This window comes from Eulemur rufifrons, chromosome 17 (assembly GCF_041146395.1).
Source record: "Eulemur rufifrons isolate Redbay chromosome 17, OSU_ERuf_1, whole genome shotgun sequence".
Lineage (NCBI taxonomy): Eukaryota > Metazoa > Chordata > Mammalia > Primates > Lemuridae > Eulemur > Eulemur rufifrons.
Window position 1 is genome coordinate 9,972,968 of NC_090999.1, and position 27,274 is coordinate 10,000,241.

Here is a 27,274-nt window from a genome sequence, read left to right on the forward strand (position 1 = left end):
TAAACTAAACTCTGAGTTCGAAGGAAACATAACCCTGGTTCTGCTGACCCAGGGAGAAAGAAAGATCAGAAAATGGCCCCAATGTAGTGGAACAGGCCCCAGGCCGCAGCTACATCTGGATCGCAGTCTCGCCCTCCCAGGCCGCGACCGACCAGGATGAAGGTCCGGGAGAGCTAGGGGGCGTCCCGCAGTCTTGCCGCGGGGAGCAATAGGGCCCCGGTGCCTCTTCCCCCACGGCCAGCCCCCTCCAGGTTTCTTTGCTTCCCACACGGAGGTCGCGGGATCCGTCCAGCTCGAACTCCCAGGACGTCGCCCGAAGAGTAGTCCCGGGAGCCGCCTCCCGCCCCCCTGCCGAGCCCCGAACGCCCCCGCGCAGCCCCTGCCAGCGCCCCAGACGGTGTGCGGAGGCCCCACCCCCTGGGCCCAGCCCCGTCCCAGCTCGGCCGCTGATTGGAGGCCCGGCGCGTCAGTCATCGCCCGGGGCGGGAGCGCGGACGGCCGTCCCCGCCCAGCGCCTCCGCGCCCGCCCGCCGCTGGGAAGCCAGCCCGGGCGCCGGCGGGTGGCCGCCGCGTCTGTCAGAGCCACCGGCCGAGGCTCCGCGCCTGTCCAGCGCGCGGCCGGCATGGCGGCGCCGAGGAGCCCCCAGCGGGCGCGAGAGCAGGAACGTCCTCGCGCCTCCGCCGCAGGTGGGCCCCGGGCGGGGCGGGGTGACGCGCAGGGCGCGGGCGGCACCTCCACCTGCGGGGTTGGAGCTGCGTCGGGGCCGAGGGTCGCAGGTGAATACGGAACTAGCTGCCCTCGGGGCAGAGCGGTTTAGGTCGCCTGGCTGGGCGGGAAAGGCTGGTTCCTGGAAGGGAGAGACCCTCCTTACGCGGGGGGTGGGGGTCCCCTCGGAGCCGCGGGGCAGGCCCTGCGCCGGGGCGGGGGCCGGGGTCCTCTGAGAACTCGGCGGGCGTCGGAGGGAAGTTGCCGGCTTTCGCGCTTTGCCGGCAGAGGATGTGGCGCACACCTTCGCAGACTTGCTAACGACAGAGAAAACGCGGGCTTAAAAAAAAAAAAAAAAAAAAATCCACCCCGGACGAGAGCAGCAGCAAAGTGTGGCAGCAGGTCGCGCTCGCAAGTCCTGGGTCTCGGCGTCTCTGCCCTCTGGCTTGGTAGCTGGGCCCTCACCCGCTTAGGGGCGAAGGGTGCTTTCTTTGCCAACTCCAGGGAAGGTGAACGTGGCCGCTTCTCAGTTTTGATGGAACGCATTCCCGTGTCCTGTCAGGGGTGTGAGCCCACTAGTGAGTTGTGCAGGGCCGCCTGTTCACAGAGTTTGGGCCGCAGGTACTGCAGCGTTTGTGGGAGGTTGTCAGGTGCTAGGAATGCTTATTAATTGCCCTTGGCCCAACAGGAACTTTTAATTCACACAGCAAGCACCGTTCTGGGAGAAAGGACATGAGGTGTAGACATCATTCTGCCCAGGAGTGTCTGGGTAGAAGTCACAACTGCTCTGCCCTCATCCACAAATGAGGGCGTTGGGCTAGCCGATCCCTAAGGCCCCTCCCAGTCTAGAATTCTGTGATTGAGTTACCTCCCACACTCATTTTTCAACCTTTCTGCACCTTGGGTTATTAGAGAATTAGCTAAATATTTCCTGTGGGTGTATTCGTTTGAACTTTTTATTCTGTTATTTTTTTTTTTTCCTCCTCCTTGCCTTAGTTTGGCAGAGAAAGGAAAGTTGGAAATGGGGGTAGGAGCACAGCTGGAAAAAGCTGGTTTGGGAGGCAGAAAGGTGCCTGCTCCCGGCTTAATCACTGGTAATTTTTCCTTTCTCTGCACCAAGTTCAAGGCGTGCCAGCGCTGTGAGCCTAGGGAGGTGAATTCTTTCCAGTTGTGGGATCTGCAGTTGGTGTGCAGCAGAGGAAGACTATGATTCAAGGATAAGGCTATGGAAAACTTTTCTTCTCCAAAACATAACCTCTGAACACTTAGGAGCATAATTCCTCTTCTTTGCCAGTTATGTTTGGCCAAAAAACAAAACAGTTTTAAAATCAATTCCCAAAGCTAAAATGGGAACAGCTTTCTTATGTACTACCTCTATTTTGGCCAGAGAGAGACAGAGATTAGTTTTTGAGAGAACAGCAAGTAGTACCAGGTAACACTTGACAATAAAAGCAAATGGACAACTGAAGAAAACCCACAGAAGGGGTAGGGGTGGAGTTTTTTTGGTAGCCATATTTTTACTCTTTCTTGTTAAAAGTGTTTGGATTTGGAGAATCATGGACTAAGCACCTGTGCACAATGTTACCGGAAAGACACTATCTGAATCAGAATATTAGGTGGGGGAAGAGGCATTGAAGATCATTTAGTGCGGTGCCGGAAGCCCAGAGAAGACACAATCACCTATCAGGCAGGGGAGACCTGGTCTTACAGTGTAATAAGCTCACAGTTCGAAGGACACTTTAGATTTCCGTGTTTAAGGAGGGAATGTGTGCACCCCTCCTCAATTGTCCTGGCTCCTGGCTCCTGCCTCTGGCCAGCCTCAGGCCATTAACTGTCCCAATTGGTTCAGCTCTGCTGTAGTTCTCTCCACCACTGCCCATCTCCGTTTGTTTAGTGGTGACGTTCAAGTTTTCAACCATGTTCTCAGGAGCCACAGGACTCCTTGGTGGTCCTTAGGGGCTGGCTCTGGGAGAACAGGAATGCTCCGTGTGGAATGAGGAACCTATCGGCCTGGTTCCCCGACTCTAGCTATACTTAGAGCAGCTCTGCTTTTTATGTTTTATACTGCTATTCTAGGTAAGATTTTGTTTGGGGAAAAGGGTCTAATGCTAAATCAAAAAATTTAACAATAACAGTAATGGCTATTTTAGTGCTTCTTGTGTCTTAGCTCATTTATTACATGTAAAGTGCTTAACAACCAGTTCATGGTTCATAGTAAGCACTCAAATGTTGACTGACGCTGGTCTTATTATTATCATTACCTTGTACTATGAGGTAGCTGTTATTTTTATCCACATTTTAAGAAACCACGTTACACACAAACTTGTACAAGGTCACCCACCTCCATGTAGACTTCTCTGCTAATTCAAAGGTGTGTTCCTCAATATTCTGGATTTTGTTAATCCAAAGCCAGTCAAGTGGGAGTGACTTTATATATGAAACACATGTTTCTCACCCACCGAAAGCAGTCTTTGGCCTGTTCCCATGCGCAACCACAGGTAGTCACTAGGCAGGCAGGTGAGTTTACCTGGTGAGCATTTTTGTGTTCCAAAGGAGAGTAGGCAAATGGGAACCAATAATGACCCAGTGACTGGCCAGTGGCAAGAGAAGCCATGAAAGTGTGGGGTGAACACATTCCCTCCTCGACATGGACTGCCAGCGGTGTGCTAAGAATTGTGACCTTATTCTAGATGAAGTGCCTTCAACGTCTTTCTTTGCAGTCAAGGAGCGGAACAAGGAATAGAGGGGGCACTGGTGGCGGTTAGTGCGTACCAAGGAGAAGAGGAATGAGCAGCTGTGGTTCTTCTGTGTGCTAGCTGAACCTTAAAGAGAAATATTTTCCTTCTTTAAAAAATAGTTTGAGGGCATAGGGGAAAAATATGATGTAGCGAAAAACACATGCATGCAACAGAATGCTTAAAACCAAATGCTCCATAGTTGATGCATTTTTTGCTGCCTTTTTACCCCATTTTTATTCTTTTACATTTCTGTAAAAATGAAATAATTAAATACCAAATAAAGTGTAATTTCTGGTGCCATATGTTTTATCTAAATAGAAATCTTGACTGGTACAATTATTAACTTGAAAATGACCTTTTACCTGGCTCAGGTCCCAGGTAGACTTAGCTTCATCTAGGAGACGTTGCTGGTTCCCCAGAGTGGGGTGGGTGCCCTCCTATGTGCCTGTAGCACCCAGTGCCTGTCCCTGTCACAATAACAGTGGGCATTTGAGTTCTCTTTATGGTGGTAGACATGGAGACACTGACCGTAGATAGCCTTACATAATCTTTATAATCACCACTCTTGATGCTCAGAATGGTCACAAAATTTGCTCAAGGTTTCTAGCTATTGAGTGATGGCCAGGATTCAAACCCTAGCATGGGACTCAACAAATTCTAACAGATTCTTAAACATCTGCTGCTTCTGTCTCCTGAAATAGAGTTCTGGCTTCTACCTGAGAGTTCTCCATAATTTCCAATATTACTTCATCATATTTAAGCTGTTCTGAATTAAAGTTGGGTTATCATTTTTATACCATTGTTGCTTGAGATAACTCTCACAGATCTGGGTACAGGAAAAGAGAGATTATGAAAAAGTTTTCATTACTGAGCTAAAACTTCCTATATATGTGGTTCCCTATACGTGGCTATTTTAAGTCTCAACTTTTAGAGGAATTGTTGAACTACAGGGTGTGCTGTACATAGGGAAAATGGGAAATTGTAGCTAAATGCACCTTAATTTACAAAATATTCATTACAAAATTTTTCCTTTGTGTGGAGACCTTTGGGGCACCTTGTAGTATATTTGACCAGCAAATCTTTCCTTTCTCTCCTGTCCATGTGAGTCTTCTGGTAAATGTTCAGTTCCTTGGTAAAACAATCTGTTTTCAAAATTGAGGTTGTGTACACATTTATTTGATTTGTAATTAATTTAATGGAAGAACGTTTAAATGTTACTTCAACATAAATCAACAGGAAAAAATTTTTGTATATGTTCTCATTTTTCTAGTAATCTTTGTTCTAGTAATCTGTGGTCCCCAACTCCCTGGCCACACACGGAGCCCCCTTCCCCATCTGTGAAAAAATTGTCTTCCATGAAACTTAGGAAGGGGGGCACAGCAGGAGGTGAGCCTCCGGCTGAGCGAAGGCTTCATCCACCTTTATTTCCTCCCCATCTGTCTGTGGAAGATTTGTCTCCCATGAAACTGGTCCCTGGTGCCAAAAAGGTTGGGGACCGCTGCTAGTAATATTCCATTTTTTTACTTTCCCATTTGATTGGAGCCAGAATAGGTGGGTGCCGTCATGTTTAAATTAAGAGGATGATAAAATGTTTATGTTCATTTCTAGGAGACAGAGGACCATTGTTAGTACTGTTGCTTGGATTCCTAGGTAATAAACAGAAATTCAGAAACTGTAGCATGTAAAATTCTGTGCTTGATAAATCTCTAAATTAAGAATTTAATAGTAAATCTTTTGTTGATGTAACCAGGTGACTGTGGGACATTGAGTGTGAAATTGTTGGATGAGTGGACACATAGTAATTTAAAATACTTCATTAGCTCTTTCTCCTCTTGTTCTGTTACTGGTGTTTTTTTTTTTTGTTTTGTTTTGTTTTTTGAGACAGAGTCTCGCTTTGTTGCCCGGGCTAGAGTGAGTGCCGTGGCGTCAGCCTAGCTCACAGCAACCTCAAACTCCTGAGCTCAAGCGATCCTCCTGCCTCAGCCTCCCGAGTAGCTGGGACTACAGGCATGCACCACCATGCCCGGCTAATTTTTTCTATATATGTTTTAGTTGGCCAGATAATTTCTTTCTATTTTCAGTAGAGACCGGGTCTCGCTCTTGCTCAGGCTGGTCTCAAACTCCTGACCTTGAGTGATCCGCCTGCCTCGGCCTCCCAGAGTGCTAGGATTACAGGCGTGAGCCACCGCGCCTGGCCCTGTTACTGGTTTTTAATGAATATTACAGTTAGTCTTGTAGCTCCAGTGGCACAATTGTTTAGCATGTGGTGCTTATAAGGGTTAGTCTTCTAGCAGAGGGAGCAATGATGTAATTGGAAGTCAGTTCATCAAGAGAGTCCTTCTGCAATTCAGAGAGAAGTAGAATTTCATTAAATGCCAAGGGTTGACTGTCAAAAAAAAAAAAAGAAGCATACCTCCCTCTCCTATACCATCATAGTGGAGATAAGCTTCCTCTCTCTCTCTCTGCTTGGGACAGTCTTGGTGGGTGCAAACCAGTTCCTGAATGGCTCAGGAATGGAGACAGGCATTGGAGTTAGTGGTGGAAGCTTATTGCAAGGTGTGCTTTGAACAATTTGTATGGAGACTTTTGGGACACCCTGTAGTATATTTGACCAGCATATCTTTCCTTTCTGTTCTGTCATGTGAGTCCTTTGGTAAATGTTTAGTTACTTAGTAGGACAATTTGTTTTCAAAATTGAGATTGTATACACATTTATTTGATTTGTAATTAACTTAATGGAAGAACATTTAAATGTCCTTTTGCCAGGGCATAAAGCAGCGGTTCCTAACCTTTTTGGCACCAGGGACCAGTTTCATGGAAGACAGTTTTTCCACAGAGTGAGCGGGGGTGTGGTAGACCTCTGTAGCCCAGTCACCAACAGGCTGAGGACCAATACCAGGGGTTGGGGACTGGAGGTGTAGAGGGTTCTCCGTAGCATTTAGTCTCCCAAGTTTAAGAAAAGTGAACTAAATTCCTTCCTGCCTGGTAATGAGAGAATTTATCCCTAGGTCTTAGAATAATGCCTGGCACAGTGGCAGTGTATGTTTTGACCTGTGGCAAGAAGGCTTCGCAGTTAGAGGAAAACTGAGTTCTCTATGTCTTTCACATCAACCACTTGGACAGGTTGAAATGCAGAAAGGCTGATAGGAAGGGGGAGTGGGAACATGGCAGGCCAGTGCCGTGCAGGCTGAGTGGAGCTGGCCTGTGCTGGTTAACGGGTGAAATCAGCTGTTTGTCATTTTACTTGGCATTTACAAAATGAACTTGGAGGTCAGTTTGTAGCTGAGGATTAGTTGGCCACACAGCTTAAAATGGAAATGGAATAATTAATATAAATGTTGGGAACCTCAGTCTTGTACCTGAGACAGTGCAAGTCATAGGCGTATCGATTTCTTCCTATGAGATATTAAGAGAAAAGTCACTTGAATTAAGAGCTTATTAGATCAGTGTTATCCATTATATATCCCTCCATTTTGTTTTTTAAAATATTTGTTAAACTCAATTTTGGGTAGTTAGCTGCCTGTCCTGATGGAAGGCTTGTACAGCCCATGCTTGTTGCTCTACCTTGCACTGTCCTGCTCTTCTTCCTGTAATATTCCAGTGTCTTCTCCCATATGTAATCAATTCATTCATCCCAGCGAAGGTACAGTTCTCCCTCTTCCTCCCTCCAAGTCTCCTCAACATTCCTTTGCTTTGCTTTGTTTTGTTTTGTTTTTCTCCTGCTGCGTTGTGGAAACTGGCCACTTTCATGGAAGCCTTTTACAGAAAAGGCACTTTACCACAGCTGTGCTTTCAGGTTGACTGGCTTAACAGGTCTGTGGACCCGAGCATGAACTTCTGACATTTGCCAAGATCTTATGTATGTTCTGTACATACTTAGGGCATCTTTCCTGTGGTACAAGCTTTGAGTAACATTTTGAGTTTAATTGAACGTCAGTTATTTCACAACTATTTCAAATCCTGTGCCTTGTGCCCTGACGTGACTGTCCCTCCAGCATAACTCTGAAACGTGTTAAAATAAGGAAGCCTTTGGAAAGCGAAGGCAAATGGCAGTTAGTGGCCTGGCCTCCTTGTGTGTGTTCATAGGGGAGGAAGCTGAGGTCCAGAATGGCTCAACTCTCAGGGACCAGACCCGAGTTCCTGCCTCCCTGAGTTTCCTCCTCTTTACCTTGAAACTATCCTGCTAGGCGACCACTTCACATTCTCACTTCCTGCTTTATATTTACAGGGTATAATTAAGGGAAGAGAAAATGCACTGGTGGTTCATTATTCCTGGTATATATACGTTAAAAGTCAGAAGGGACCATCAAGGTAGAGGCTGTTAGTTGGATTAGGTATAGTGCAATAACAGAGCGACCTCAAATTAGTGAATGTGTTTCTTTCTCTCACGTCAAAGAGAGGTAGCTCCCCAGGGTTGGGGTGGGCTCCTTCCACTTCATTTGTCCCCTGTGCAGGGCTTCCTTGCCCACTGTCACTTTTTGGCACAAGATGGCTGCTGGAGCATCATTCATCACACTCACACTGCAGCTAGTAGGGAGGACGAAGGGCAAGGGACACACACACCACTCCTAAAGGGCCCTTCTGAAAAGTGCACTTCTTGGCCAGATTTCACTCACACAGCCATACCCAGCACCCAGGGAGGATGAAACCAGCCTTTATTCCAGGTAGCTACGTGCCCAGCAGAAAGTCCAGGTTCGATTTTGATGGAAGGAGGAGAGAGAATGGACTCTGGGGGAATCTGGCAGTCTCTGTCATGGGGACACATGGACTGGATCCTGACTACTTGGAGTCATTTCATTCATTCAGCAAATATTTATCAACTGTCTTCTGTGTGCCTAGGCACCAAGAACGCAGAGAGAAAACAGAAACGGCCCCAGTCCTTAAGATGCTTACTGTCTACAAGGGGAGACAGACACTAGTCAAACACAAACACAATTGAATAAACTGTAACAAGTGCTGTGAAGAGGACTCTGTGTGCTTATGAGAGAGGAAAAAGAGGATTTGCTCAAGCCTGGGGGTGGGGAATGGTCAGAGAAGTGACGTTTGAGCTGAGATCTGGGGAATGAGTGGAATGAACTAGGCCACGGGTGGAAGGAAAATGTTCCAGACAGAGGGAAGAGCACGAGCAAAGCAAGGCGGGGAGGCAGCAGTGAGCTCTTGGAGGAACTGAAGGCTGCTTGTCATCTTGGTGCAAGAGGAAGAGGTGACAGAAGAGGGAGGGGTGAGGGTCAGACTGAGAGGGGCCCTGAGTGGGTGACCAGCCATGCCCGCTTGTCTGGGACTTAGGGATGTGCTGGGATGTGGAGCTTTCAGTGCTAAATCTGGGAGAGTCCCAAGCAAACCTGGAGGAGTGGCCACCCTCCCTGGAGGCCATGTTAGTGGTCAGGTTCCTTTCTTCATTATTGATTTCAGAAAAGTTCCGTTTTAGATAGGCATAGCTCCTGCCATAGAAAACATCGATTGACTAGTGAAAGTAGCCCCTCATGTTGGCCAAAGGGAAAGAGGCACAAAACAGTAGCAACACTTACTTGTAGTTGGATTGCTTGACTGATGAGATTTTTATCTAGCTTGATTTCTCCTAATGGTAACTTTGGAAATTAATTGGCATCTGGTGATATATTTGAGATAAATGGCCACGGATAGAGGTGCCCTTCCTCCATGGCAGTGTTTCTCAACAGTGGCAATGTTGGAATCACCTGGGGACTCAAAGACAGCTACCTAGGCCTCAGTCCAATAAATCAAAATCCACAGGTGGAGCTAGGGCTCCGTAACAGCGCCTCTTAGCTGTCAGTGTGCATACAAGTCACCTGAGGATCTTGACAGAATGCAGCATCTGCTTCCATGGGGTTTGAGAATCTGTACTTCTAAAAAGTCCCCAGGTGGTATTGATGTTGCTGCTCCAAAGACTTTGGGTAGCCATGCACTATAAAGTTTGATGAGTTTGCTTTTGGTTTCTTTTTGGGAGAGCAGCCTACAGGCCTATGTAAAGGTACCTGGGTCTGTGAGAGGAGAAGGTAAAAGACTTAGGGAGGCGGCCAGGGAGGCTTCTGCGGTGGGGTCCCATCAGCAAGATCACACTGAACCCAGTGAGGGCCGATCTGGGATTCCCAGTTGGTCCCTTGGGGTGGGTGGGAGATTACGGCTCAGGCTTGGCTTGGAGCACTGCCTGGTGCCAATATTCTTGGTTACAGAAGAACCAGCTCCCGAGGCTTCTGGCTAGGCTGGTACTATGACTGATGACCACTTTTTACCTTTCTCGCACCTCGGTAGGGGCCTTTCCAGCTCACACCAGTGACTTCCAGTATGTAGGTCTTCCCTTCAAATAAGAAAAGCCATGGGGAAATTTTTAAGTCAGAGGTGACACATCCATTGAATATTTTAAAAAACCAAACCCACACTGGCTACAAAGTAGAAAACAGAATTGGGGAAGGGAGGCCAATAGAAGGATTAGTAACTACTAGCAACAGTGTTCAGATGATTGTGATTAATGGAAAAATTAACTGCAGGTTGAAAGGGAAAAGTGGCTTGTCTCAGAGTGTACCTTTAGTCAACGTGTTCATAAACGATTTGTATTAGGATGTAGAAGTCTAACGTTACAGGCCTAGGAGTTGAGTGAGAGCATGTGCCACGAAGCCCTGGCAGGTTGAATCAGTGAGCCAAACCCATTAGCATGCAATCCCACAGGGAGAAACGTCAGGCCTGACTGGGTCTAACAGACACAGAACTTGCACACGTGATCAGGATAACCACTTGATTTCCATGTTCTGAACTGAAATGTAGACATGGGAATCGGAGATCTAAAAAACTTTTAGAGTCAGCTCAATGACTGATAAAATCCACATATCTTAGTTGTGTGGCCAGATGGGCTTACTAATAGTGCCCGAGCTGAACTCACCTCTAAAACCCCAGGCCTCCCTCCAGCGGAGAGAGCAGGCCAAGGATTCCTTCTCTGCAGGCAGGTCTGGAGGGAGAGAAGGGGAGAGGCTGAGCTGAGCATGCCAAGGAGATTCTTCTAAACCTGCCAGTCACTGGAAGACAGTGAAGATGGGGACATACCCCAGCACAGGTCCGGAGGACTTTAAATCGACAGCAGGCTGAATGTGAGGCTATGGCTTTTTGGTTTTTTGTTTGTTTGCAGCTATGTAATATAGATATAATCACAGGCTGCATTAGTTTGAATGTATGGTCTAAAACAGGATTCAGCAAGCTATGGTCCGTGGGCCAAATCTGGCCTGCTGTTTGTTTTATATGGCCTATGACCTAACAGTGGTTTTTAATTTTTCAATGGTTGGGAAAAAAAAATCAACAGAAGACTGTTTCCTGATGTGTGAAAATTAGATGAAATTCAAATTTCAGTGTCCATGGGTAAAGTTTTCTTTATTAGAACACAGCCACGTCATGTACTGTCTGCTTTCCCTATGTAAGGGCAGAATTGAGTGGTTGGGATAGGGACCCTATGGCTGGTGAAGCCTGAAATATGTACTCTCTGACCCTTCACAAAAAACTTGCTGACCCCCGATCTGGAAAGAAGGCGGCACCGTGTTGAATTCTGCCCTGGGGGGATCATACCCCCAGGGACTCATTCTCTGTGGAATGAGTTCAGAGAAGAGCGACCCGGACGATGAAGAGACCCCCAAACCATACCCTGTGGGGACTGGTTGAGAAAGTGGGAAATGTCTAACCTAGAAGAGGAAAAGATGCAGAGTGGAAATGACAGACTTTCAGAGTTTGTGGTTTTGATTGTTTTCATTCTTGGAAGAGAATTACTCGGGGGAAGGCAGCACGTACGGCAGTTGGTTTCAAAGGGCACTGTGAGACAGAACATGGGGTTCCGGGTCGGACTTCTACTTGTTTTCTCTGGGCTTCAGTTTCTTCACTTCAGAAATAAAGTGTGCTCATGACAGCTCCTCGGAGGACCAGATCCACAGTGAATTAAGAGTCCACTCACCTTGCAGGTGGTCACAGACTAGTGGGGGAGACAGTCGTGAATACTCTGAACTGGCCGCGGTGGGGTGACGTGCTCAGGGAACACAGGGGAGGCCTTGGAGAACAAGTAGAATTGCAGCTCCTGCAGCTCCAAGCACTTATCGATTTCATGAAAGATTTAAAAGGTTGCCATATGCAAAAGGAATCAGACTGTTCTTCATGACCCCAAGTGGTAGATTCAAGTGTGGCTACAGATCTGATCACATCAGCCCCTTGCTTAAAACCCTTCAGGGCCTTCCCTTGCTCTTCAGTTAGACATCAGCATCTTGAACGGGATCTTCCGGCCTCCCCAGCCTCCTGTCACTTTCCTCGCTTTGCGAGCTCCTGAGCGTCCTTGGATCTCAGCTCAGCCTCACACCGAGGGAAGCCTTCCCCGACCTGGTCTAGGGCAGATTCCTGTGTTCCGTCGCCTGTGGAGCTGCCGCCTTGTCCCCTGGCACGTTGCCTTCATGTGCTCCATCCCCACTGAGGGTCCATCGAGAATCCACGCCGGGAGAGGCCAGTCTGTCATGTTCATCTCGGCACAGCGCCTGGCCTGCAGGAGGAGCTTAATCTGTGTTCATAGAATAATGATAGCTGTTGATCAATAAAGAGGGAAACATTCCAAAAAGGAAATGGACTGTGACCAGAAGGAGTGAGTTCCCAGCTGAGAGGTCTGTGAGCACTGATTGGATGACAGATGGTGGGGAGATTGTAGCAGATACTCAGCTGAATGGTTTACATTTGGATAATGCTGTTTTGTTTAATTTTGTTCCAACCCATGTTCCACCACATGTTGGCCATTAGGGTGACTTTTTGGTGTTATCAAGGATACAGTGATTTGTCCAAGGCCCTGCAACTAGAATATGGCAGAATGAAGACAAGACTCCTTTGCTTGTTTTCCCAAACCTATTGTCTCTCTCAGACCAGGGAGGACTGGGCGGTGGATAAAGTAGTCCTGAGTTCTGTGATTTCACAGAGAAGGAATGACAACTTGCTCTTCTGTAGTACCTTATCCCGCCTACAGCTTTTGTGTTCTTATAGTTAGGTGGCTTTTAAAAACACTACACACAATTAGAAAAGTAAACTTACCTTTAAGATGTGTCCGTCAAAACAAAAACAAAAACCTCCGAGCTATGATGTTATTAAAAGCACACACAAAATCCTCAGTGTTTGGCAAGGAGCAGTTTCCTGTTGTATTTACTGACACTTTTCAGTTTAATAGGAGCCTCCTGTGAAATGTGCCCCGTCCTATGGGGACTGTCCTGACAGTGTAAGGAGGTTGCATGACAGGCTACAGTTAAATGTCTACCGGTCATGACTTTCAAGATAAAACCTTCCACGTGATTCTCTTCCTCAGTGATACTGATCTTGTAGTTGTTGTTTATTGTACTTTACTGAGTAGAAAACTGTCATTTCTTAATTGAACAGCATTAATGCCTCAAATACAAGAGTTTAGAAAGTCTTTTGACTTTGCCATTTCAAGGGTTTATTAAGAGGGTGTTTTTTCCTGAATATTTGCCTCATAACTGGTATAAAAACTGAACCTATGATTTTGCAAGAACCAAGACAATTTAAACTCATTCTTTCTCACTGCTGTGCTGACTTCTAAAAAATCTTTTGAGACTCCATGTGCTCCAGATTACTTAGAAACCTTGATGGCCTGCAAGGATTGCTCTGTGTGTTTTTCATTCTGTCTGTGTAGTGCTTAATTTATTAGACTAATGTGTACTACTTTGCTTTATTCTCAGGCCTCTGAGTTCCTCAGAATTAAGCAATCCATTCCCACACTGAAAGCTCCCAACTTTTCTCTAGAGCCACACTGAGGCCTAATGAGAAACTAAAGCCTCTGAGACGGGTGACTTGCTGGTGGGTGGAAGTCAGCCTGCCACCTGGGCACCAGGACCGCTCACCCTGGGGAGTGCAGCCGGAGGCTGTTTGCCTAGACCAGCTGACCAGCAGCCTTTCCTCTCAGGAGGCCTCCTGCCTGCAGACCAGGGGTTCCCTGAGGGGACAAGTGCATCTTTTCACTTCACCTCCTCCCTGCCCAGCGCCCAGCCCAGGTGGGAGGAAGTGTGAGGATGAGGTGAGGGGTGGGGAGAGGAATGCATTCCCAGCCTGTCCCTGTCTTCTCCACTACCATTTGGCTTTAGTTTACTCCTCTGTGTGGCACTTCCTGCCCTTGGTTAGAATCACCCGAAAGCCACATTCCCCTTTTCAAAGGGAGCAGATGTGCCGTGACCTCTGCATGCTCACCTCGCCCCGTCTTCCTACCTCTCTTGACATGGAGAGAGTGTCTAGCGGTCACTTCCTATTCCATCAGTCTCTCTTCGCTCTCTTCCCTCTCCTGCTGAATAACCACAATATGCATTGAAGCAGATAGAATAGGTGTTGTGTTTATTAAGTGTAGTGCTTTTACCTTAAATGTTTTTAGTAAGGTGATTTCACTGTATGTATATGTCTTCGCTTTCTCTGCTACCTCAAACATCCAAATTAAATTCCCTTTTATGTCTTCCCAGCTCAGTCCTGATAGCCTCCTCTAGCTCCCTCAGTAGCCCTTGACATACACCACCTCTGCTTCAGGGAAGGAAAACAAGCTAGAGGCTGCTGACAGGGTCTGTGTGCAGAGAGAAAGTGCCGTGGTACTGGTGCCGTACGTGAATAAGACTGGGAGACGAAGTAGACGAGGTTGAAGACTGTGCAGCCCACCCACCTGTGGGGAAGTAGAGATAGTAAAGAATTAGCTATTTGGGACCTGGAACAGCACTGGAGGTTTGGAAAGCGAACTAGATGCTGCTGAGTTTCCATGAGAGAGAGACTGTGACGTCCTGGGAGCCCGAGGCTCCTGAGGCAGCTGCTGTCTGCACAGTCACTCGGTTTCCGGCTCTTCAGTGTCTTTTAGTTTTGTTTTCAGGGTTTTGGTGGTTTTTTTTTTTTTTTTTTTTCTTTTTGGTTTCCTGTTTTAATGTTTGAATTACTTTAGCTTTGGGGTATATTGTAGAGAATGGAAAAAAAAAACTAAATAGAATTTTACCACAAGAAACGGTGCCCCCCCCCTTTTATTTTTATAGTTCTAGCCACTGGTCTCCTCTGCCATATATAGTTTGTGTGATCACAGACCAGATTTTAGTTTCAGATATTCACATTGTTGATTTCGGGAGGTTCTGGTGTGATTCCTCAAGGATACCTTAACTACTGAGCATGACTTCTGCCTGTGTGGGTTGGGGCCTCAGCATGCTTTAATGCTGAGGACTGGGCATGGGGGGTACATGAGAGCTAGTTGATATACTTCCCAGGGTAGCCTAAGTGCATTATGCTGTACATACAGCCTCATATAAGCTACCACCCAAGTGGTTCAGTTCAAAAGAATTGAAAAGAAATTTCATTTTTTTTGTGATTCTTGACAGGCATTGAAGAGGATCAAATCCATAATTCCTGGCAACACTTCTCTTTTCTGCCTCTTGCCACCTGCACTTCCTGGATATCCTTCTTTGCCAAAACTTGCCCCCACCCCCACTCCCTTTTCTTTTTATTACATAGAATGGCTGAGTTCATGGGTGTGGAATGTTCTCTCCTTCCTATCTCTCTTCCTCCTAGTCACCAAGCCTCAGGACCCCCTTCAGTGGGCACCCACTTCTGGGGGCAGGGAGTTGGGCTGGAGACTGCAGAATTCTCCTTGGCAGGCTGACAGAAGGGGGACTCCTGTGAGCCTTCAGACGTCCACAATTTTATCCCCTCTCAGCTGTATTTGGGGAAATGAGATTCAACTCAGGAAATCATCAAAATTGTCATTATGATACTATTTTGTGAGGTATCTCATTACGTTGTTTTCTTCTCTTGTCATTTTTAAGTTGTAATCCAGTTATTGGCTCAGGCAGGAGAAAATCTTTTTTAAATTTTCCTTTTAGAGAGTCTTAATTTTACATGCTGTAGCAACACTGATTTGAAGATTTACTTGGTTCCGTAATTCAGAGGCAGGACAGCCAAGTGGTAAAGTGGGCAACTTCTAGCATCATGTCTTTGTCTATTTTCTGTTGTTACAACAGAATACCACAGACTGAGTAATTTATATAAAAAAAAGAAGTTTATTTCTTACAGTTCTTGAGGCTGGAAAGTCCAAGAGCATGGCACCGGCATCTGGTGAGGGCCTTCCTGCTGTGTCATAAACATGGTGGAGGCATCACATAGAGAGCAGGAGCATGTGTGTCCGCTCAGCTCTCTTCCTCTTCTTATAAAGCTTCCAGTCCCATCTTGGGGCCCCACCCTGATGACCTTGTCTAATCCTAATTACCTCCCACAGGCCCACCTCCAGTCATCATATGAATTTGGGGATTAAGTTTCCAGCATGTGAAATTTGGGGACACAATCAAACCATAGCACATTGCATGGCTCCTGTTTTGGGATTATAGCTCTACCACTTCCTGGCTGAGTCCCATTATCTAATCTTTTTCACCCTCACGGTTTTCTCATCTGCAAAATAAGGGTGATCAGAGGACTATCAATAAAAATATTAGTTAGTATTTTTAGAGTACTTACATTGGGCCAGATATTGTGCTAAGCTCTTTCCCAGCATTTCCTTTGCTCTGTCTCCTATGTTGTGATTCCACGATGATAATAAGAGCAAACATACACTGAGCATTCACTGTGTACCAGGCTCTGTTACGTACTGTCTTCATTCCTAGATTCAGAAACTGAAGCTTGGGGTGGTGAAGTCACTTGCCCCGAATCACATGGGAACCACGAGGTCAGACTGCAGGGCCTCACAGGAGTCAGTGAGATATCCCTGTGAAATACTTAGCTCTGGGCTGGCACATAGCAAAAGCTTACATTGTTGCTATTTTAGTTATTGGTGAAGTCATGCTCTTTCCTACTAAAACATTGTACTTCCTCCCCTTTGACTTAGAAGCTCCACTCCTAACTTTATGAGTGAACAGCTTGAATCGATGATGTACGTGACTATGTGGCCATGGCCTGCTTACGTGTGACCTCATGAGTCCCGCAAAGTACCCGCCGCCCTGCCCAGATGGCTCCCTGGTACCCACGCCAGCACCCCTGTGATTACACTCCCTGGCCCTTCTTGGCTTGAGTTACTTGTGGGCACATTGGGTAGAGCGAGGCCAGGAGTGTAGGCTTGTGTTCTAGGGTTTTTTTTCTGATAAGACTATGATATAACTATTTCGTTCTTGGATTATAGGTGGAGTTTAGTTTTGAGGATGAGGGCAGGATGCTAGGGAAGAGTATGTGTGAGTGGGGAAAACTGTCACCTGCAGCGGGTCCCCCTGGAGGCCTGGGCAGCTGCAGGAGAGGCCCTGTGCTCCAGAGAGATGTTCGTGGTTCAGGTGGCTCATGTCGAATTCCTTGAGGTGTTGGCTGGTAACTTACATGAATGCAGCAGGGTAGATGGAGTCTGTGACAAATAAAGCACGTGCCCACGGAGGGGGAAGCAGCCAGTCCTCACTTCAGTGACTGCAAGCCCTCCACGTCCACACACAAATGAGCACCACCTGTGGGAAGTAGGCGGATGCTCTCAGAAGGCCCTTCAGAGAAGAAATGCACATGGCCAGTACATACAGGAGAATCCTAGTCTCACGAATTACTGTAGAAATGCAGCCTCAAGTGAGAAATTGAATCCATCTATATTAAAATAATGTAGAACCATAAGGTATAAATAGAAATCTAAGTCTGTGAGCCTTGTTGGTCTCTAACAAAATCATAACCAGTATCAGGGTTTAGGGGAATAGGTGCTCTCCTACCTGTGGTGGGTGTCAGCCGACAGAGTTGTTTTGGAAGGCACTGTGCCAACATCTGTCAAAACTAAAAATGTGCACACCCTTTGATCTAGGATTTCCTCTTGAAAGTATCCTTTAGAAAAAGCTGTCATGACTCTACAGCACTGTTAGAAAAGAATATACGCCACAGCATTGTTTGTAAAAGTGAGAAATGGAAAACCAAGTTTATCAGTAAGGCAGTGCTAACATATAGGACAGTCTGTACTAAAATATTTTGCATTCATTAAAAAGATTATTGTAGATTTATATGTTCAGTACTGATTTGAAAAGATGTCCAACTTTAGAATGAGGAAAAAACTGTAAAAGCATATTATATTCCGTTTTTTCTAAAATATTTTTATAGCTACAACAAAAGAAATTATGTATCACATAGACAAAATTTTAGTTTTCCATGAATTTAAGGATTTGCTAAAAATATTACACATGTCAAAATTTTCAGAGTTGGGAAATCAGCCTGAATTAATAAAAATCTAAATTACAGATATAAAGGTAGTGAAGCTTTATGTTTTTAAACATTCATAAAAAGTTTTACCAAATTTCTAGGTGGGAGTAATTATATAATGATTTGAATAGCTAATCAACTGTTCTAAACAGAAAAGCACTTGTTTTTGAAAATGTCCTTTTAAGTAATTGTAAATGTATTTTTTTATTTGCTGGCAAATTCTTTCTTTATTGAGAGTGCACATCAAATATCCAGATGATAAAAAAATGCTAAAATTGTAGATACTATGTTGATGAGGCTTTTACGATAGTTAATCACTGGAATTTTACTAAATCATGTGCCATGGAGGAATTATTTTGCAATGAATCCGAGGAGATTTGGCCACTATTCAAAGGTCCTCTTCCTCATTTGTACTTCAGCATTTTACATGTCCAAACATAACATGGTGGGGAATCTACTGAACACAGCAAAATGTTACAACTGCACCCTTTGAGCTCTCTAGGACTACTAGTTTTCTCTCTTGTCAAACCAGGAATCACAGTATATTTCACAAGCAGTATATCTCTAAATCCATCTCATGCCTCTTGTTTTTAAGTGGTCTACTTTCTGGAAATGATGTCCGTGTGCCTGCTGTTTGAGTCACTCATCCTGTGCTGCTAAAGTGATGCCATATGTTATGGCCTATAATGATGCAAAACTATAAAAACGGGCAGAAGTAGATATTGGAGGCATCGCTAGAGGCCACTTGGTTTGATTACCCGCAGTGTACCGGGGGCTTAACTGAACCCCTGTAATTGTGTGTGGATTCGACAGAAATTCAGCAAGAACCAAGTATGTGCTGGGCATTGTGCTTCTGCTTAAAAATTTAATTTTGTCTTTCTCTGGCGGGGTCAGTTTTTTAACCCTCATTTTAGTCAAGAAAATTCAGGAGAAGAGGAATTAGGTTGCTGTAGTCACACAGCTGGATAAAGTAGTAGAAGCGGGTTTTTGAATTCAGGTCTGAGAGATTCTGAAGCCCATACTCTTTATATTTATTATTCCCCTTTAATTTTGTGGAACAGAGATGTTATGTGTAATACTGATTATGGGAAGACTAGGTGTTTCTTTAATTTTTGAATACTTTAAAAGTATTTATGTAAATCAATGACAGACACTTTACAGATAAAATTATCCCATCTCTATATTTTTCTTTTCTCTTAAAGCAGACTTGGGTAATTGCCTTTTTTTTTTTTTTTTGGTAATTTTTTAGGAAGTGACCAGGTTCACCACTGGATACTACTTACAAGCCAAGCCTTGGGTACCATCTGGAGACTAGGAAAGGGCTCCGTGATGTTTGCAGTTTCATTTCTAGGGGCTGCCCTCTGCTACTTCAGGAGGCTCCATTTATATTTAGGGCATCGGCTGAAATGGTATGTCATTATATCATCTTTAAATTTCAAATATATGCTTGCTATCCAAAGCAGAATTTTGATGTTATTGTTCCCTTTGTCTTTCAGGTGGATTGGATATCTGCAGAGAAAATTCAAAAGTAAATATTTTCCTTCATATGTTTCTTTATTCTTAAGGTCCAGAGGGCTCAAGAAGGGAGAGGAAAGGGAAAATTAACCTGCCTTTTATTTTTTTTTTTGGTCCAGGGAACCTCAGTGTGGAGGCAGAAGTTGATTTACTCAGTTATTGTGCAAGAGAATGGAAAGGAGAAACACCTCGTGCCAAGCTGATGAGGAAGGTGTGTCTGTTTATAGAGGTTATGGAAGACATAGAATTTGTCAAAATCAGGAAACATTCCATTCTCCTTTGCTAAATCCAGACATCAACCAATACCAGAATGTGATTCATGTAACAATTGTGGCTTTAATTCAAAAGCCAAACAGTTGCTAGATGTTGGCTTTGGGTCTTTTACCTAGAGGTTATGTCTTCAAGGACTTAGGTAGATTAGGCCTATAATTTAGGAAACTTGATCATTGTGCTCTTTTTGGCTATCTCCTGGCCTCTTAAATATCTGCATGTGCAGTGGAGACTGTCTTTGAAGGGATTATGCACCCTGACATAAAAATATTTTGAGGATTTTTAGAATTTTCCATTGGACCAATCATGATAAATATTCCCAGCAGTGCTGCCCAATCTTGTCACTAGCAAAAGGAAAAAAAAAAAGTGGTATGTTGTGTGTGTTGGGGGGGGGGGGAACATTTAAAGTACTCCTTAACATGGTCTTAAAAGTATATAGTATTTTTCACTGTGGTTAGGTTGCATGTATTATATGCCCAAAGTGATCTACCCTAGTCAATCCATCCAGGATTTCTCATCTAAAATATCATGTCACGGACCCTATATACATGAGAGTCACTTTAAAATTACATGTGGTCGTATTCATAATTTATCATTGTTTCTGTTGTCCACTTTAGTTGGGAGGAACACCTCACTGAAAATACAGTGAATTCACTTTCTTTATTCTCTTGTCCAATGGAATTAATCAAAAACTTTCTCTTTTCGTGCTAATAGGCTTATGAGGAGCTGTTTTGGCGGCATCATATTAAATGTGTTCGACAAGTCAAGAGAGATAACTATGATGCTCTCAGATCGGTGTTATTTCAGATATTCAGCCGGGGCATCTCCTTTCCATCATGGATGAAAGAAAAAGACATTGTTAAGGTATGTCTTCACACTGGAAACTCAGGAAATGTCATGTTGACAATCTGCAACTCAGAAACTCCTGGTCTTTGGGTGGCTTTGTGCTCAGGGGATCATGAGATTGAAGAAACTTTTAGAGGCTATTTAACCCAATCCTCTATCATGTCAGTTTGCAAATAAACCATCTCAGAAAGATAGTCGTGCTCAGTGGTCCTTTTATTTTATTTTTTTTTAATGCCACCATCTTTTCTTGAGGGGGTTCTGTCTTTTGTAAGTAAGGTAATCTAGTAAAATTCACTTTTTCACTCTATAGTTATGAGTTTTAACAAATGCATACAGTGTGTAACTGCCACCCAAAAGATTCTCTTGAATGCCTTTGTAGTCAATCCTTCTCCCACCCTCAGCCCCTGGCAATCACAGATCTGTTTTCTTTCCCTCTAATTTTGCCTTTTCCAGAATGTTATATAAATGGAATCATCTAGTATGTAGCTTTTTGAATCTGCCATCTTTAACTTAGCATAACGCATTTGAAATTCATCCATGAATTCCTCAGTGAATTTGTAGTTCATCTCTTTTTACTGTTGAGTGGTGTTCCTTTACATGAATGTAACAGTTTGTTTATTCATTCCCATGGAATGTTGAAGGATATCTGGATTGTTCTCAGTTTGGGGCTACTATGAATAAAGCTGTTATAAATAGTCTCATATAGGATTTTGTATGAACATTAGTTTCCATTTCTTTTGGGTAAATACCTAGGAATGAGATTGCCTGGTTGTATGCTAGGTATATGTTTAACTTTATAAGAAACTGCCAAACTGTTTACCAAAGAGGCTCAGCAATTCTGCATTCCCACCAGCAATGTATAAGAGTTCAGTTGCTCCACATTCTAACAGCATGTGGTATTGTCAGGTTCTTTGTTTTTTAGCCATTCCAATAGGTGTGAATTGGTATCATTGTGCATTTAGTTTGCATTCCCTAATGAGTAATGATGTTGAGCATATTTTAGTGAGCTTATATGCCACCCATATTATCTTCTTGGAGAAATGTCTGTTCAAATCTTTTGCCCATTTTATACTGGGTTGCTTTTTTTGAATTATTGAGTTTTGAGAGTTCTTTATATATGTGGAATATAGTGCTTTATCAGATATGTAATTTGCAGATATTTTCTCCAAGTTGTGACTTGTTTTCTTATTTTCTGAATGTAAGGCAGTACATTCTTGATGAGTAAACTTAATTTTTATTTTGAATGCAATATTCATAGTCTAGGATGTATATTTAAGAATGGAAGATCAAAGAAAAATAAAGCACGTGTATATAGAGGTACATAAGTTCTATTTCCTTAATGTCTTTCATTTAAACTTGTTTTTATGAGTTCCCTTTTATCTAGCAAATGCTTGTTGAGTGTCTGCAGTGTGCTAGCCCTGTTGCTGTTGCTGAGGACAGAGATACAAACATACACAGAGGGTTGTATGGGCTCAACAAGCTGAGTTGGGTGGGAAAACATCTTGGATACCTACAAGGGATTAGATTCTTACATACACCACAATCTTACTTGATCCAAACAAAAGCCCTATAAAATGGACAATATTATTCTTAATTTACAGTGGAGGATGAGGCTGAGAGTTGAAATAATCCATGCTGGTTAAGTAATCTCCCAGCTGGTGAGTGACAGCTAGATTTGAACCTTAGAGGGCATCATTCTAAAATCTGCCTGTTTCCTGAGGTACTATATGACCCTAATATCATTTGGTTGAAAATAATTTCTAAAGGGCTACAGCTGTGAAGTTTGGTAAGTATTTTATTCAAAAAGAATATTTCTATGGACACAATTCTTTATTTAGGTTTTTATCACTTGTGAGATTATGAAGTAAGAATATAATCTAAAAATCACTTAATCCACAAATAAAAAAAGACTATACGCTTTTTACTTAACCATTGTTATAGTCTTTTTAAATGGAGATTGCTAGGTGAGATAAGACGGTGTGCTGTGTCGTATTTCGAGCTCTGTGTAGTAAACGTTGAGATACTAATCATTTTTGGCATCTGCTTCCTTTTCAAGCTTCCTGAAAAACTGCTGTTTTCACAAGGGTGTAATTGGATTCAGCAGTACAGTTTTGGTCCTGAGAAGTATACAGGTTCAAATGTGTTTGGGAAGTTACGTAAATGTGTGGAATTATTGAAAACACAGGTGAGTGTTTAGGGGAAAGAAGGAGAAAAAGACAAAGAAGAAAAGCCTAAATCCCAAGTATAGCCAGTTTTCTCTAATGTCAGGCATATCATTCTATGTTAGGAAAGTAAGCAATGCAAGCAGAAATGCTTTTTCTAGTCACTAATGATTTCCTTTCCTTGTTTTTCTTTCCCCTTCCAAGTAATGAATGACAGCAACATTGTTCTACCTGATAATTAGGCCTTTTATAGGATAAGGAGGCTTCTATGGGCTAGTGTGGAAACCTTACCAGTCATATACCTTGGTTTCCCCAGAAAAGTGTGGTGCAAGATCCAGACAAGGTGCTCAGAAATGTTTTTCTGGAATGCACCTATTGATAACTGGAATGGCACAGATGTAATAATTTGACTAAGTTCTTCTTGCCTTTTTTATTATTTTTAATTATTGTGGGTACATAATAGTTGTATGTTTTTGGCGGGTACATGTGATGTTTTGATGCAGGCATACAATATGAACTAATTGAATCAGAGTAATTGGTGTATCCATCACTTCAGGCATTTATCATTTCTTTGTGTTAGGAACATTCCAATTCCACTCTTTTAGTTATTTTAAACTATACCCTAGCTTACTGTTGATTAGTTACTTTGTTGTGCTATCGTATATTGTTCATTCTAACTATCTCACTATAATTTGCACTCATTAACCACCCCCACATCATCCCCCCTTCCCCAATACCCTTCCCAGCCTCTGGCAACCATCATTCTACTCTCTCTCTCCATGAGATCAATTATTTTTAATATTAGCTCCCACATATGAATGAGAACACGTGAGATTTGTCTATGTTTGGCTTATTTCTTTTAACATAATTGTCTCCAGTTTCATCTATGTTGTTACAAATGGCAGGATTTTATTCTGTTTGTGGTTATAAAATATTCCATTGTGTATATGTATCACAATTTCCCTATCCATTCATCCATTGATGGACACTCAGGTTGATTCCAAATCTTGGCTATTGTGCATAGTGCTGCAATAAACATGGGAGTGCAGGTATCCTTTTGGTATACCGAATTACTCTCCTTTGGATGTATACCCAGCAATGGGATTGCTGGATCATATGGTAGTTCTAATTTTAGTTTTTTGAGGAACCTCCGTACTGTTCTCCTTAGTGGTTGCATTATAATTTATATTCCCACCAACAGTTACGAGGGTTCCCCTTACTCCATATCCTCCCCAGCATTTGTTATTGCCTGGCTTTTTAATAAAAGCCATTTTAGCTGGGGTGACATGATATCTCATTGTAGTTTTGATTTGCATTTTTCTAATGACTAATGATGCTGAGCATTTTTTTAATATACCTGCTGGCCATTTATATGTCTTGTTTTGAGAAATGTCTATTCAGATCCTTTGCCCATTTTTTGATCGGATTGTTTGATTTTTTTTCCCATTGAGTTGTTGGAGCTCCTTATATATTCTGGTTGTTAATCCCTTGTCATACAGGTAGTTTGCAAATATTTTTTCCCATTCTGTGGATTTTCTCTTTGTTGACTGATTTCTTTGCTGTGCAGAAGCTTTTTAGCTTGATGTGATTCTATTTGTTCAATTTTGCTTTGGTTGCCTGTGCTTTGAAGATATTACTTAAGAAGTCCTTGCCCAGACCAATGTTCTAAAGCAATTCCTCAATATTTTTGTTTAGTAGTTTTCATAGTTTCAGGTCTTATATTTAAGACTTTAATCCATTTTTATTTGATTTTTGTGTATGGTGAGAGATAAGGGTCTAGTTTCATTTTTCTACACATTCTTTCTGCCTTTTAATAATGACACGGATTTTGGATAATTTGGAATGAATTGTGAACCTACCATCAGCTAGGTTATGTTGGGAAATATCTTAACCTTTCTGAGCCATGCTTTTCTTATCTGTAAAATAGAAATATGAATAGTATATACCCTGTATGGATATTCAGTGACTTAATACATATGAAGTGCTTTAAACTGTATAGGGTTCATGGTGAGTGTTAAAGAAGGCTGGCACTATTTTTTTCTGGAATACCCTTTGTATAATTCAACTATCCTAAGCAGTTTTAGAAAACTGATTGCTTAGTACAAGTAGGTGGTACTGTTTTGAAAAAATATTTTATTTAAACTAATTTGTTAATGTAAACATTTTATATAGGTGTATAGATATGTATGTGTATATATATGTGTGTATATATGTATATATATGTATATGTGTCTGTCTGTCTTAGCTTGGGCTGCTATAACAGCCATATAACAAAATACCATAAACTGGGTGGCTTAAACAACAAACATTTATATTTCACAGTTCTGGAGACTGGAAGTCTGAGATGAGATCGGGGTGCCAGCAGGGTGGGGTTTTTGGTGAGGATCTTCTTCCTGTCTTATAGACAGTCATCTTCTTGCTGTGTCCTCACATGGTGGAAAGAGGCTTGTTGGTGTCTTCTTATAAAGGCACCAATCCCATTCATGAGGGCTTTTCCCTCATGACCTAATCACATCCCAAAGGCCCTACCTTCTAATACCATCACTTTGGGATTAGGGTTTTAACATATGAATTTGGGGGAGACACAAACATTCCATCTGTTGCAATACACTTGTGGTTTAAAAAAAGGGTTTAAAAAAAGGGTTTAAACCACACTTGTGGTTTAAAAAAAGGAAATAGTGCCAGAAGATAAAAAATAAAGAGTTAAAGATCTAGTCTCCTCTATTATTCTTTGGATTATTTTATAAGTACTTTAAAAATTATGCATTGGTGTATATAGTCACCCTTACTCTTCTAAATTTCACTTTTACATCTGTGTTTTTAGTGGACTGAATTTAATGGAATTAAAGATTATCACAAGAGAGGATGTATGTGCAACATCCTTTTTTCTGATGCCATTCTGGAATATAAACTTTATGAAGCTTTAAAGTTCATCATGCTATATCAAGTCACTGAAGTTTATGAGCAAATGAAGACGAAAAAGGTCATTCCCAGTCTTTTTAGACTCTTGTTTGCCAGGGAGACATCATCTGATCCTTTGAGCTTCATGATGAATCACCTGAATTCTGTGGGCGACACATGTGGACTAGAGCAGGTAAATGGGGTGGAAGAACCACGTTTGTTTGATTAAGGATGTTATGTATTCAGCTACTTGAACACAAAGGTGTTTGGGGGTCACTTTCAGCAGTGATCTAACCAAGTGGACAGAGATGGTTGGTTGATACTATCGCCCCTAAAATGAGGAAGAGAAGAGTAATAAACCTCATCACCCTGTGCTGGTTGCTCTGTGTCTCCCCAGACCTGGCAGAGAGAGCAACCAGTTCTGGGAGCCGTTCTGACCTCTGTGCTGCTTCTCAGATGATAACAGGTTCTCTCACACAGAGGTCCAGCTAGAAAATGAGATAACATTGGGAAAGCATTTGGTTACCTATTGGAGATAAATAGAAATTAATTGACATTTTTTTAAATCCAGAAAATGCTTTTATCCCCATAGTAAAAGGTTTCTTTTTTGTTGTTTTGCTTTCCCAGAGGGTGAACAAAATTATCTAATGTTTTTGCACAAATTGATTTAAAATGATAGGTTAGAAAACAATGCAGTCTTTATTGTGAGCGTTCCTTTCTTTTTCATTAATTTTTTTTTTTTATTCAAATAGCTTTTTCCAGGCCGGGCGCGGTGGCTCACGCCTGTAATCCTAGCACTCTGGGAGGCCGAGGTGGGCGGATCGTTTGAGCTCAGGAGTTCGAGACCAGCCTGAGCAAGAGCGAGACCCCGTCTCTACTAAAAATAGAAAGAAATTATATGGACAGCTAAAAATATATATAGAAAAAATTAGCCGGGCATGGTGGTGCATGCCTGTAGTCCCAGCTACTCGGGAGGCTGAGACAGGAGGATCGCTTGAGCTCGGGAGTTTGAGGTTGCTGTGAGCTAGGCTGACGCCACGGCACTCACTCTAGCCTGGGCAACAGAGTGAGACTCTGTCTCAAAAAAAAAAAAATAGCTTTTTCCTGTGATTTCTTCATGCTAGTCTCAAGAGATGTTCCTACGCTTGTCCCCTTCCTTCCACACAATGGACATTTGTTCCCAATTCTGTGCCCACTCAGTGGTTCATGGGTAGGTCTGTCAACAGTAGATTATTTCATAAACTGCAGAGGAACACTCCCCCCTGCCATGGTGGGAGGCAGGAATTTGAAGGTGTGTAGTTGTGACCTCTCTTTCATCTCATCCCCAGATTGATATGTTTATACTTGGATACTCCCTTGAAGTAAAGATAAAAGTGTTCAGACTGTTCAAGTTTAACTCCAGAGACTTTGAAGTCTGCTACCCAGAGGAGCCTCTCAGGGAGTGGCCAGAGATCTCCCTGCTGACGGAGAACGACCGCCACTACCACATTCCCGTCTTTTAAGTCTGCTGGGGGCCAGGTGCCAGCACTGGCCAGTGGCAGTGGTCACACTTGAAAGTAAAGTATTTCTCTAAAACCAAAGCTAGCGTTTCAGCCATGGAAGGAATTCGGACCTTTTTCTCCAAAATCACAGGTATACTGGAGGGAACAACGCACGGATGGTTTGCCTTTATTTTTCAGTGATTTCCTCCAAAGCAGCTGCACTGATACGTTTGGGGGTTGGTGATTTGACCTTGTCCGTAAGGGATCTGGTCACTTGACATGATGGCAGGCCTTTGAGAGCACAAGGAAGTTTAATATGGACAGCAGGAGAAAAGCAAGAAGAAAACAAGTAGGGAAAAATGGCTAACGTGGAGAGAATTTATCGTTTACGTTCTTCATTAAAAATCTTATTTTGGATTGATGTTAGATCATCATAAACATGAGCTTATTTCATAAGCA

The 27,274-nt window shown here is 43.2% G+C and overlaps 1 protein-coding gene across 1 annotated transcript; it reads left to right on the plus strand.

The window, feature by feature from the left end:
• Positions 1-571: 571 nt before the first annotated feature.
• Positions 572-27,274, plus strand: OTULINL (OTU deubiquitinase with linear linkage specificity like). Its single transcript, XM_069492423.1, has 8 exons — positions 572-687; positions 18,890-19,049; positions 19,137-19,168; positions 19,275-19,366; positions 20,140-20,289; positions 22,328-22,456; positions 25,258-25,527; positions 26,663-27,274. Exons 1-8 carry the CDS (start codon positions 624-626, stop codon positions 26,834-26,836), a joined length of 1,071 nt encoding a protein of 356 aa, XP_069348524.1. The 5' UTR covers positions 572-623; the 3' UTR covers positions 26,837-27,274.

Excerpts from the sequence above, each read along its gene's own strand:
- OTULINL (XM_069492423.1), top strand. The coding sequence starts at position 624 with ATGGCGGCGCCGAGGAGCCCCCAGCGGGCGCGAGAGCAGGAACGTCCT. Across the intron at positions 688-18,889 it reads TCCTCGCGCCTCCGCCGCAG|GAAGTGACCAGGTTCACCAC; the intron begins GTGGGCCCCGGG and ends GTAATTTTTTAG. Across the intron at positions 22,457-25,257 it reads TGGAATTATTGAAAACACAG|TGGACTGAATTTAATGGAAT; the intron begins GTGAGTGTTTAG and ends CTGTGTTTTTAG.